The 13,397-nt window shown below is 38.5% G+C and overlaps 3 protein-coding genes and 1 long non-coding RNA gene across 4 annotated transcripts; 1 reads left to right on the forward strand and 3 right to left on the reverse strand.

Moving 5' to 3' along the window:
- Positions 1-182: 182 nt before the first annotated feature.
- LOC106354627 (pentatricopeptide repeat-containing protein At1g77170, mitochondrial-like) lies at positions 183-1,767 on the reverse strand. The gene has a single exon (XM_013794610.3). The coding sequence runs from the start codon at positions 1,749-1,751 to the stop codon at positions 336-338; it is 1,416 nt and encodes a 471-aa protein (XP_013650064.2). The 5' UTR covers positions 1,752-1,767; the 3' UTR covers positions 183-335.
- A 13-nt stretch (positions 1,768-1,780) lies between these two features.
- LOC106354626 (SNW/SKI-interacting protein) lies at positions 1,781-4,334 on the reverse strand. The gene is made up of 2 exons (XM_048736331.1): positions 4,154-4,334; positions 1,781-3,870 (listed from the first exon to the last, which is right to left on the reverse strand). Exon 2 carries the CDS (start codon positions 3,854-3,856, stop codon positions 2,024-2,026), a length of 1,833 nt encoding a protein of 610 aa, XP_048592288.1. The 5' UTR covers positions 3,857-3,870; positions 4,154-4,334; the 3' UTR covers positions 1,781-2,023.
- A 2,844-nt stretch (positions 4,335-7,178) lies between these two features.
- Positions 7,179-8,386, reverse strand: LOC106356024 (ethylene-responsive transcription factor ERF037-like). Its single transcript, XM_013794606.3, has one exon. It carries the CDS (start codon positions 8,049-8,051, stop codon positions 7,314-7,316), a length of 738 nt encoding a protein of 245 aa, XP_013650060.2. The 5' UTR covers positions 8,052-8,386; the 3' UTR covers positions 7,179-7,313.
- Positions 8,387-12,176: 3,790 nt separating this feature from the next.
- LOC125576383 lies at positions 12,177-13,366 on the forward strand. The gene is made up of 2 exons (XR_007314752.1): positions 12,177-12,581; positions 12,746-13,366. It is a non-coding gene; the product is annotated as an uncharacterized LOC125576383 (long non-coding RNA).
- Positions 13,367-13,397: the final 31 nt, after the last annotated feature.

The raw sequence follows: 13,397 nt of genomic DNA on the forward strand, positions 1-13,397 counted from the left end.
TAAACGGGCTTTTCGTGGGCTTAACCACAGTAATTTGTTGAAGTTTCATTTTGCTCTTTTTCATAAATAGATGGTTTTAGTAAAGTAGCTTTGAAAATGTAACTAGAAAATGTGTATAATTGGACTAATTTACAGATTAACATACATTGTTTAATGAAAATTGGATGTTTAAGAAGCCACGATTTGGTTAATTATGTTGATGATAATGATGTTATTGTACTTGCAAACTATCCCACTAAGTGTAAGCAGAGACAAAGATGTAAAGCCTAATGATAAAAACAAAAGTAGATCAGGTTTGAAAAAGAGACACTTATTAGTTAAGCATGTGATCATTATTAGAGTATCATCGTGGAGCTATAAGCAGGAACCTTGACAAGCTTATTCTCCTTCATCAACTTCCTAACCCTCTCAACATCTTTCCACATCTCTCTCGATGCATACACATTAGCCAAAACCACATACACACCATCGTTCCACGGCTCAAGCTCAACCATGTGCTTAGCCACCCACTCAGCCATCTCAACATCCCCAAACTTCTCACACCCACCCATCAAACACCCCCAAACCACCACGCTAGGCCTCATCGGCATCCCTTCCACCACTACCTTAGCCTCCTCGAGCCGCCCGTCCCGGCTCAGCAGATCAACTACGCATCCGTAGTGAGACAACCCCGGTTCAAAACCGAACTCAGACTTCATCGTTTCGAAATAGCCTTTCCCTTCTTCCACAAGCCCTCCATGGACGCAAGCACTCAGAACACCAAGGAACGTGACACTGTTTGGTCTCACACCAGCCTCTCTCATCTGACGAAACCCTTCCAACGCCTCCACCGTCCTCCCGTGAGCTGCGTAGCTCATGATCATAGACGTCCACGAGACAACGTTTCTCTCAGACATTTCATCAAACACTTGACTCGCTAAATCCATACGCCCACACTTCCCATACATATCAATAAGCGAATTCATCATCATAACATCAGACTTCTCTTCAGGCTTAGCCTCAAGAACGCATCTATGCAGCTGAAAAGCCAACCCCAAGTCCCCCAAGCCACCGCAAGCCGACGTCACGCTCACCATAGTGAAATCATCCGGCTCAAACCCGTTCCTTTTCATCTCAACAAACATCTCCACAGCCTCCTTGGCACGCGCCGCTTGGTTCAACCCCCCGATAATCGCGTTCCAAGACCCTAATTTTCTCTCGGGGTTTTCGTCGAACACCTTGCGTGCGTCCCTAACTTTCCCGGCTTTACAGTATAAAGTGATGAACCCGCTCTCGCAGAACTCGTCAAGCGCGAACCCTAGCTTCGCCGCGACGGAGTGAAACTGCTTTCCCAGCGGGAGATCGTGGGTTTGGACGGCGGATTTGGTTACGATCGGGAGAGTGTACCGGTCCGGTTTAACGTCTGATCTCACCATGTCGATGTAGAGTTGGATTGCGTCGAGAGGGGAGTCGTGGCGGAGGTAGGCTCGCATGATGTTGTTGCGTAGGAAAGGGATCGGGTCTTGGTCGAGGATGCGAGATCGGAAGATGTCGCCATGGATGCGGCGGACGCGAGCGAGGCTGTTGCTGTTTGATAGGAGCTTAGCTAAGAACTTGTTACGGTCTTGAGGTGAAAGAGATGAGATAGGGACGAAAGGTTCATCTATGGCCGGAGTAGTGTAATGATTCCGAAGGTGAAAGACGGTGACGTAATGTGTAGCCTTAGTGGTGGTACCATTAAGCCTGCAGACAAGACTAGAGAAGAAGACCATCTCTGTCTTTGGTTTTTCTCCTGATCAGAAATGCAAACAAACATTATATAAAAACCAAACATAAAAGTAGAAAGTTTTATTACATTAAAGATGTTATAAAATAAGCTAAAACTCTTCTTAAAGATCCAAATATAAGAAGTTTTGAAAGACTGTATTTGACAAGTTCAGGAGCCTTCTTACTACTAAAACATAAACACTGAATCAAAAGCAGAATATCCAAATAAGAACTGAACCATGTGTTGGAATCGAAAGATCAGTTGTGCTGAGACTTTTTAACGATCACCACGTTCGAAATTGATCTTGGTTCGACCAGAACCACCATAGTCATCGCGTGAAGAGCTGCCGCCACCGCCGCTTGCTCTCATAGTTCCACCAGATCCGATTTTGTCCAAAGGCTTCTTCTTGCCTTTGTTCACGTCAGACACGAAACGGTCCAGACCGAAAGGATCTTGTTCTTCCTTCTCGAACTCCACAGGTCGTTCTCTCTTGCCCGACCTCTCGGAAGCACCGGTGAAAGCTCTGTCTGGTTTGAACCTCTCGGTGTTCTTGAGCTTATCGAGCTGCTCGTCTGCGTTTCCGTACATTTCTTCATCCGTATCCTTCTTAGGCTTGTAGAGCGTTGAGAGAGTGGGTTGTGCAGTGAACAAGCCTTTGTCGTATACGTTGTACTGGTCGTCGGTTGCGAAACCTGAATCCATTCCCTTCTCTTGGTTGAAGAGACGTTGATCGTACATAACTTCGCCGCCTTTGCCTCCTGTAGAGGCCATTCCAAGAGCGACTTTCTCGCTGATATCACGGTCTCTGTCTCTCGTGATCTTGCTCTTCTTCCCCATGGCAGCATCTTTAGCTTCCAACCTTCTCTCCCTTTCTCTTTCGTGGCGACGCTCTCTTCGGATCTCCTCCCTCCGCATCCGATCCTTCTCCTCTCTACTCTCCTTTGGCCCTTCCCTCTCTCTTTCCCTTTCCCTCTCACGGTCACGGTCATAGTCATAATCACCTCTCGGGTCAACACTCTCACTCCTAGCCCTGTCTACAGAGACAGGCATGCTCGCAGGAGCACCAGTTCTCTCAGAACGAGCTTTTTGAGCAAGAGCCCTCAATTCCTGCTCTTTCCTTTCCTTCTCCTTCATCATCATCTCCTTTTGCACCTTTGACCGCATCGAAACTGCCTCCCTAGCTTTCTGCTCAGCAACATAGAGAGCCTCAGATAGTTTGGCAAAGTTATCATTAATCTGAACATCTTGTAAACCTCTTCCATCAGCAGCAAGACGTTTATCAAGAGGGATAGTGTAACCCTTCGGATTCTTCCAGTTAGAGATACAAGGAGGGATCTTCCAGTCTTGCTGGTCCTTGACTGTAACAGGCCTGGGCGGCGAATGCATGACCGGAACAGGAGGAGAGCCAGAAGCCTTAGGGACTCTCTTGTGCTTAAACTTCGGCGGATCAAGAGGATCCACAGGCATCTCCACCATCCTAATAATCCTCTCTTTAGCACCTGAATTAAAAGCCGAAGACTGCTGAGAAGGCTTAAACTTAATAAACTTCGAGTCTCCTGACTGCCTCGGGACATTAGTAGGCTGCGCAGCACTCAGCCTCACATTCACAATCTTCTCCATAGCAGCTTTCGTCTCCTCAGTAGTCTCCTGAATCTGCTTCTGCAACTCCTCCTCTTCATCCACAACACCATCCTCTCCCCCCTCGTTCTTCAGCACCTTGGGGATAATATCCTTATGCTGAGAGTAAACAATCTTCTTCGAGTTCTCATTCTGCCTCACAATAGCGTCAAACATCACATTCCCTTGAGCATCAACAGTAACAGGAAGCGTCTTGGCCCCAGGCTTGTTAGACTTATTCTTCCCCATCCCGAGGGGATACTGAGCAACGTGTATCTCAGGGAAAGCGCCACCGTCTCCAAAATCCTCAGGGTTCCTAGGACGGAAGCCTTGACGCTTCAGGTAAACAGGCACCGCTTTGAAAACCACGGCGGCGGTTTTCTCGGATTCGGACTCGGTGAAACGGTTCTTGAACCATGGATCGTTGGAGTGGTCGTAGAACGTGGCGGCTGTTGATTTGGCCGGAGGTAGACGGTCCTTAAGAGACGCCATAGTAAGCTCCAAACCTGCAAAACAAGAAACAGGAACGATACTAATCAGAACTTACCAGACTCAACGATGTTGATTACACAGATCAATCGAAATTAGGGTTAATGATGCAAAAATTAGATCTCTATAAATTAGGGTTCTAACGATTAGATCTCAACTAGTTCCGATTCAATCCTAACGAATCTGAGCTGGATTCTCTACAAGTAGCGGTTTAACGATCGGTGAGCTTTGAAATCGATAAAAAGCTTTAAAAACAGCAGACTACTAAATCGAGAGAGGAAGATGATGGAAGAAGCTAACCTCGGATGAAACTAATCGACGGGATGAGCGGATTTGAGAGAGAATAGACGCGGCGGAGGAGCGACGAACGGAGGTGAAGCTTCGTCTCGATGAAGCCTTTAGGGTTTGGTTAAGTTGAAAACATTCTTTTATAGCGGAGAGTTGTAAGTCGGTTATTTAGCGATCCTTTTTCCGGTTTAAGTCGGTTTACGAAACTATAAATAACGATGCTTGGTAGATTCGCGGGCTGGGCCCAGATGCTTAGCAAGTAGACGCCTTAGTAAATGGGCTAAAGGCCCTTAATCAAAGTTTAATATAACTGCAGTTATGGGCTTTTGAACATCTCTATGGCTCATGGAACCCTTCCTATTCGTTAGTTTCATCTACTAGTTCTCTCTTCTAGCTAGGAAAGCCAGTACCTTACAAACAGATTGGATAAATCTTCTAGCTAGGATTGCAGGTTCTGTTCATGTTTAAATTTCTTTGAAAACCATATAATATAATGATCAATGAAAACAATTCTCGGAAAAAGTGGATTATTGTACACTTAATTTCATTTATGGTCTCTAATATATTAATGGTTAAAGTGTATATATCATTTTCCAGAAATTTTAAATATACTATATGTTAAGTAATTGTTTCAAATCCATAAATCTCATAATCGGTTTTGGATAAATCCATTTCATAAAGAAAATAAATGTTTTATTCAAGAACAAAAGATACCCATGATAATTCGATCATGCCATCTCTAAGAAACTTTGAATCAACGATGATAGGTTCCTATAATCTATTGTTGATCTAGAAACATGTGATTTGATACCAATTAAAGTCTCTCTTCAAATGAAAGAGAATTTGTTCAAGAACAAACTTAAAACACACACTTTTCTTTGGGTAGTTATGACTACTTCTTCTTAGATTTTTCATTGATTTAAATAGAAGAGATACATCTTGTCGTGGATTCACATACAAGGAAATGGGAAAGTGGAGAAACTGTTTCCGTGAGAGTAGGGAATCCAGATTTTCTTATTTGCAAAACAACTTAAATAAATAAAATAAAAAACTTCTTCATGAGAGAACTTGTGATTTCTCTTCCTACTTGACGTCTTCTCTCCTCCATCTCACTATCTTTGTCAGCACCAACCCTTTTCTTCTCATCAAAGGACATGTCCAGATATCGATCTATAGGAAAATGATGTTGCAACCCTACAGACGACTTATAAGTTATAACCTCTAGAAATCAATGATATACTAACATATTAGCCTCAGCCCCGATCCTACAGACGACTTATGAGTTATAACCTCTAACAATCAATGATATACTAACATATTAGCCTCAGCCACCGATCTTTAGAAACTAGGAGAATAGACCATGCCCTGGCCACGACTTACCACCTCCAGAAATAGAGGGAATTTTATATCAACATGTTAGACTTCCGTTTTATTACTATGAAAGTCTTCAACTCCACATACTAATTTTAAAATTATTTAGTCGAAATCAACTATCAACATTTTTGAAAAAGGTAAATAAATTTTCAACTCTTGTTTTTTGGATAGTATAATCTATTAAGTTCCAATCAAGTTTGACAATTTTAATGTGTTTTCTTAAGAAATTAATGGCATAAATATATTGGTTAGAATTACAAGATATATAATTTTTATCAAAATTTTAATAATGACTCTATATATAGAGAGAATAAGCATTTTCAGATCTTGTCTGATGGTCTAGGAGCTGGCTCTCCTTGCAGACCTTTCCCATGCGACAAATTATAAATTTAATTAACAAGTTCTGCATGAGTTCGAGTTCACAAGATGTTTTTTTTTTTTTTTGAAAAAACGATTAACTTTGATAGTTTAGGGGACGATTTGGTTCTTGAAAACCAAAGGCATGACCCTTCTCCTGTAGGATTCGCAACACTTTTTTTGGAAGTTCTATTTCCGATCATTAAGCATAATAATTTACATACATCTGACAAAAGATCCTGCATTATTATAAAATTTATAGTATATAAAATGGGTCCCCATTAAACTATCAAAAAGAATCATCTATATTTGAGCAAAAAAATAAATAAACACTGTGCTCGTGGGTGGAACCTCCGTTGACCGCGGATCCCGATGGCAATGGCCTTTTCCTACGGAATAGTTAAATGCATTATTAATTAACGTAACAATTAATTTTAGTTTTTTTTTTGAAAGAACAATTGATTTTAGTTTAAGTTAATGTACGATAATAGTTTTAAATGGTTAGCTTAATCACCTCATGTGGCGGGTGTTGATTGATGTTTTCGTCGAGGAGAGACTCACGCAATACTTGTTAATTTGCGTACGAAAAAAAAAACTGAATTGTTCAAACATAAAATAAAATTTCGTCTAAGAAAAATAGAAACAAATAAAGACTTCTTGTTAATCAACGTCATCGGGTTTGCATATGAGTTAGTGCATGCACGTGTTAATTCAATGGTCAAGTCATTAATTACGTCTGACTAATGTCATAAAGTCAAATAAAGATTAAAGCATAAGTATGCTTAATTTACCTGCAATTTGGTTTTGGCAGAACAATAAGTTCTTACTTCTCTTGTACAACAATTTTTGATATTTAATCCATTATAGCAGGGTATAAATAGAGTTTTAAACGCAAAAGTGTAAGCTTTTCTTTGTAATTTTTAATACACAATAATTCATTTGAACTAGTTAGCTCGATCTAACAAGAGAAATTTTGTGAATTAGATTCAGAGGATGATAATAAACCAATAATTAATTACCAAGTTGGAAAGATTCCATATATGCCAGCTAAAAAACTATCTGAGAACACATGATTTAATTAATTATACAAATTAAACATTCAAACTAAAAAAGGTATACCAGCCTATTATACCTTCATATAAATAGTTCAATGCTGGAAATATTCACCTACAAACATTTATGATGTTGCTAAACCTACAAAATAAAAAACAGAAAATAGTTATCCTACAATCATATTGGCCTGTTAGGTATTGCATGCGTGACTTGTTTTAGCTTTTTTTTCTAGAAGATCCGATCACAATACAAAAAGAACTATGAAACATATATTATTTGATAAAACCAGGTTTAATCGAGTATATTAAACACTGTTGTGAAACCAATAATTAAATAAACCTCAAAGAAAATGGTCTACAATGGAAAAGAAAAAACAGGAGAAATTAAACTAAGGAAAAAGACAAAAGTTGGAAGAGTCAAAAGGTTCACCCATCGAAGTGCCAGTTTCGTCGCTGTGGTAATAAAAGCTATAACAGTTATTAAAATACCAAGGCGAACTAGGTGGATACGCCGGGTCAACGTACACGAACTCGCTCCACGGCTCATCGTAACTCGTCTCTAGACTCGGCAACTCGACTATCTCGCTCAGTTCTTCCGCCGTTGATGATGCTGCTTCTTCGCTCGACGGTGACAACGTTGGAGACGATGTAAACGACGAGTAGCTACTTGAAGAAGATAACTGCGACTCGGGGACAACGGTGGTGGGATCAGAGATAACGACGGCAGAGGAGGAGGAGGAGGAAAAGTCCATGGCGGCGGCTACGGCGGCTGCAGCTTGAACGTCGCGTGGAGAGGAGGAAGCTGGACGAGGAAGGAAAGTGGCTAGCTCCGGGAAGTTGAGGACGGCTGAGGGTCCTTTGATGGTTAAAGCAGCTGCGTCGTGCGCACGCGCCGCCATCTCCGCCGTGGAGAAGGTGCCGAGCCAGATTCGGCTCTTCTTGCGTGGCTCGCGGATCTCGGAGACCCATTTGCCCCACGTTCGCATCCGTACGCCTCTATAACACGGGTCGGGTCTAGCCCGTTTCTTCTTATTTGTTCGATGGGTCTCTTCATCTTCTCGGTGGTGATGAGTCTCCTCTTCCACCGGAGAAGGTTGTTTGACGGAGGAAATGGATGACTCGGTCATTGACACGTAGGTTTTGATGACTCAGTGAGTGTGAGGAGAGTACGTACGTATTAGGTAGGGTTTATATAAAGGCTTGAGAGAAAGAGAGAGTTGAGAAAGTATTGAAGTGAAAATGTTGAAGTTAGGAAAGGACAGTGGATCGCATACTTGTGATGACAGGTATGTTCACACCTACGTCAATATATATACTTGAAAATGACCCATTTAATTTAATTTTCTTTTATTTAATGTTAGTATTTTTACACTAGGGCAAGTAAATGTTTATTTATCTTTTCGTGATAACCTATGCATGGTCCATGGATGAACTTGATTGTTTGAATATGGGCTAAAATTCCATTATGCAATAGCAAATGGAGAATTGTTAGAATAAAAATAAGACCAGCAGGATGTTGATAAAACACAATATACTTGTAAAATGTTCAATATATTACTATAGGGATTAACAGTTTTACGTGCTGGTGATATGTACTACACTGGGTAGATTGTTTTCCGATTTTAATTAATGCTTATATTTGAAACACTGTATGCTAATATCAAAATGGAGAGATAGAACTAGATAATATATATACTTATATTTTGTCTTGTTGTGAAAAGGAATAAAATGATGCAGCGCTATGGTATATCGTAGAAATTAAATGTTTTTCGGTGGAAATCAAGTGCCCCAACTAAACCCGAGCTGGTATTCTATCGAGAACTAAAGCTTTCATATTATACTCTACTACCATAAATAGCATAATAGTAATTGATCTTTTTCTTCGTTCGTCATTGATGCTTTGTTGCTTGCACCTTTCTATGACCTACTTTGTTGAAGAACAAATAGGTAGATAATCTATTATATGGTATAGTTATATGAATTTCCTAGTCTAGAAACTCGGGTTTTTAGGTTTAGACTTGATAAAAATGCAAATAGACAGATCATAGAGTATGATTTACTGTTAGGTTAGAAACTAATTAGAAGGAAGGGAAGAGGAAAAGAGATAATTAAAGAGACCCACAAGGAGTGAAAGCTCTTTGCCCCATCTCAGCATGGCATTTCTGACAACTGTCAACACCCTTCTCACATGCCTTTATTTTAAAGTCTCCCTAATTTCTACTATTTTATTATTTAGCATTCTTCCATAGAATTCGATATTTAATGCTTATTTACCACACATATATCATCATTATTTGAATACACCTCACTGTTTGTTTTTACTTCAACTTCTTTTTTAGGTAGTCGTTTTGATCGTGACGTTTGAGTACCTGACGAGAGTATCATTGTTATGTATTTTGATATTAATGCTAGATCGTAGCCATTATAATTGTGATATTAATGTTACAAACGTGTCGTTTTCTTACGAATGGTAAATACAATATGTTACTATGTCATATTGTATTTTCTAGACAGCTATTTATGTGTCTATCTCTCTGTGTATGTTTATATTTTATAATGGTTACGTTAATAAAAAGGCCGGTGTAAAGTAGTATATTTTAATATTCAGAAGTAGTATTTCTAGGTAGTGTTCGCTTCTATATTGCAGTATGAACACTGGTATTCAAAAACTAACTTACATGGATTCTGTTGAAAGTTTTATTTAATCCTTACGCTACATATATTGAATTGATGATGATAAACAAATGCGAAAGGAAGGCTCACTGACTAAGTTGAAATATAATTTAATATACCAATAAATAAAATCGAATGAATATACATTTTATTATATTAATTTCTAAATTTATGCTAACCAAAAAGTCCCGAACTATACTTAGAATCTGCTCGGACAATTATAAACATGATAAATTAGTATTTTTCGGCTGTTGTAACAGAGTTTATAGCTAGTTAATTAAACTCAGTACATAACTATACAATTTTTTGAGAAAGTATACTATACACAAAATGGTTTGTTGAAGATAAATATGTACGTAGTTTTATTATGTGTTTAGTACATAGTTGAAAATAGATATAAGTTACCTTGAAATAAGATATTAATAACATGGCGTGCCACGTGCGTTACGCTAGGGTTTCCATGCTACCATCAATTACGTAACGAATTCATTATCATTTTTTTCTCATTATGAAAATCTATCAGCATCCATCCCTCGCACTAAATTGTTGTGATATTTTTAGACGAAAAATATATACAGGTGTGTGTGTCGTGTGTATCACTATCACTATCATATAGTATGTTACTCCATGCTATTAATCGACCTGCCCGTTTTCCTCTTGCTCTATAAATCTGTTTCATTTTCCATTGTTTTGTTTGCATAAGTTGCATGGAATTATAGTTGAGCTCATTAATGTCTCAATTCATAGTATAGACACATTATATGTTGTTTCATATGTGACATGTTATTAGTCAAATTCGTTAACACCTACATAGATATTATCGTCAGAAATATTGGTCACGAGTAATTAACTAGTAGTAGTATACTTCAGCATTTAATTATATCAGCTTATCAATGATGTACAATACTATCCCATCTTATTAATCACAATTAATAGATTTTGGTTTACCGGAAAACATTGACCTAGATTGATCTAGCTAGATAATAGCAACATAACCTAATCCATAAAAGGCGTCGTGGTCGGGAGTGCCCGCGGATATTTACGATGGCTGAGCTCAGGCTTATGGCACCACATGTAAATAAATAAACAAACAAACTAGTAGCAATAAATTAGTATGAAATTAGTTTAAATTTTGATTCAGAAAAATTTTGCTATAAAAGTTACATTGGTTACTCAAATTAATGACGATATTTATATTATAAATGTCAGATAATAATTTTATCGTCTATATATGGTGATAATTTTTGTTTGTATGGTGTCATCCAACATATCTATCCTATACTAAAAGGGATATATGAGGAGTAGAGAAGCTGTCCACGTATGCAAATTAAATCAGCCAATCAGAGATCGTTTTTTCTGCCACGTCACAATCAGGCTTCCCAAAAAAATTGTGTCTATTGGATCGTCTTCTCATCTTTTCTCCTTATACAAAAACGTGACTTTTCTTCAGATGATTGTCTTCTCAACTTCCATACCATCCTCCATCACTCATAATTATATATTGATCCAACCCATAGAGTCACTAACAATAGATTGATTCGTCTATTTGATTCAATATCATCACCTCCACTTCAATTCTAAATACAATTTCCCAGTTTCAGAATTCAGATCAACCTGGGAGTACTCAAACGACAAATAATAACCACCGGTGACCAAATATGCCGCTTTAATATAACAAGCAACGATTTCCAGCTTTACTTCTCTGGAAAATTCGAGCACCGCAACACCGACGAAAATCCCACATCGTCTTGGAAAGCTTGGAGTCTCGGCCTTTCTGCATCCTCTGTTTCTTAACTTCGGTAATGTATAGATTCCCTCTGCAACCTTCATTTGGTCAAGACATGTGTTGTTTGCAGGGATCTCTACGATCATGGCTCTATCAGTATCCATCAAGACCCAAATTGTTCATATTCATCGTACATCATGTTGTTTCCCGTAAAGGTTTGTTCGATTCAATTATCTCAATCATATTTTGGAACATATGGTTCTGAGTTTGTTTTTTAAGTATAGATGATATTTTCAGTCAGATCGAGATGTTTACTAGATGTAGATATACTCGGTAACAAACGCTGTTGCAGAATGAAATTGGAATCATGTAAGCTGTTCATCTGTCGGCTCTCTTGGAAGATGCACTGAAGTTCGAGAGTACTTTCAGAGTTTCAGTAAGGTTTTAGAAGTGATACTCATTGAAGGATCGAGCCAGTGGCTGTGGTCATGGTTTTTTTTTTGTTTTTGTTTTTAGTCTTCGCTGATCCCAGAGTTGTTGAGAGAGTCTTATTGCTCCTACACATAATTGATGTTAAATTGTAAGGATTCATCAAATTTATTTTGAGCCAATACTTCACTGCTTCAGTATCAATCTGCTTCTTTCAATATTTCGTTGTTTGGAACAGAAGTTACTGGTCCTCCAGGTAAAGCTATTATTTTAACATTCATGTTTTTGACTATGTCTTCTGTTGTCATCAGTTAGCGTCAAGAGTCTCTGATAAACATTATCTGCTAATCTTTGTCAAACGTTTTTGTATTCCAGACATATATAGTAAAGAGAATCTTTGTTATTTCATGGTGCTTAATCTAACTCTGCTGCTTTCTTGAAGTCTCATTAGTATGATATACTCACAAGGATTACCACCATACATATAGGTTTTACAGGTAAATAGTATATGATAAGCTATATATGTATAGGAAGGAGAAGCAGATTCAAGCAGTTATTATTAAGGGAAGACACTGATCCTCAACTAATAATTCCTACAGGAACATGTATTACTTTGCATCTAAGTTCTTTATGCTTTGGTATTTCTTTTGTAGCTCCGTGCAAGTATTTGTTCTGTCATTAAAAGTTAAAACCCTTCATTCTAAACTCCCTCTTTTTTTTCTCAGGAGAGATGAACCGGGATGACAAAGGATTTGCAGACCCAGAGCGAATTCAGAAGCTCGTGAAAAACTATTCTCAGTTTGTTTTGTTCCCTATATACACGTAGCAGGTAAAAAGATACACAAAAAAGGAATGATCAACATGATGACCCATATATGAACTTAATCATGGCCCAAAGGCTCTGTCTGCAAGGGAAAATGTTCTATGTAGTTGCGTTACATGTCAGAAAACCTATAAAATTCTTATTTGGATGTTTGGTTCTCTCTTATACAGGTTGAATGTGTTGATGATTCAGCTGTGCTAAAAAAATAGATGAACAGGATGGCCAAACTGAGGTATACCTTCTTCTCTTATCATGTTCTGATAGTTATATTGATAAGCATCAGAAAAATATATTGATCCGAATCAGGGAATAGCTAGATGTTCAAGGATCGTTGGCTTGAAGGTCACGACTTTTTTAACGTGTAATCGAGAAAAAAGAAGACAAAGAAGATCGTTGAGCAATACTGGGAGTGGGAGCTTACTAATGAGGCGCTACCAAGTTGGGTAAGGATTTAAGACTCCTCTATGTATCTCATGTGCGCTCAGAATCAAAATTATGGAATCAATTATAGAGCTTATTTCTATTTGTTGCAGCTTCGGGACTCTAAGGATGTGACAACAGTGGAGTACAATGAGTTTTACAGAATAACTTTAAACACGTATATGGAACCGTTAACATCACCCCACTTCACAACAGAGGTACGTTGGAGGGAAGAGATATGTTGGAATAGTATATATCCATGAAACAATCCAAGCAGGTTATGATTTGTATCTGTTAAAAGGTGGTGACACCATGTTGATCCACTAATGATATATTGTTCTTAAACTGTTACTGATAATTTTCTTATTGTATCGTGTGGTCGAGTTTAGATCCATGGAGAAG

The sequence above is a fragment of the Brassica napus genome, chromosome A7 (assembly GCF_020379485.1).
Source record: "Brassica napus cultivar Da-Ae chromosome A7, Da-Ae, whole genome shotgun sequence".
NCBI lineage: Eukaryota > Viridiplantae > Streptophyta > Magnoliopsida > Brassicales > Brassicaceae > Brassica > Brassica napus.

Bases quoted from the DNA above. Each gene is read 5' to 3' on its own strand.
- LOC106356024 (XM_013794606.3), bottom strand. From the start codon at position 8,051: ATGACCGAGTCATCCATTTCCTCCGTCAAACAACCTTCTCCGGTGGAA.
- LOC106354626 (XM_048736331.1), bottom strand. From the start codon at position 3,856: ATGGCGTCTCTTAAGGACCGTCTACCTCCGGCCAAATCAACAGCCGCC.
- LOC106354627 (XM_013794610.3), bottom strand. From the start codon at position 1,751: ATGGTCTTCTTCTCTAGTCTTGTCTGCAGGCTTAATGGTACCACCACT.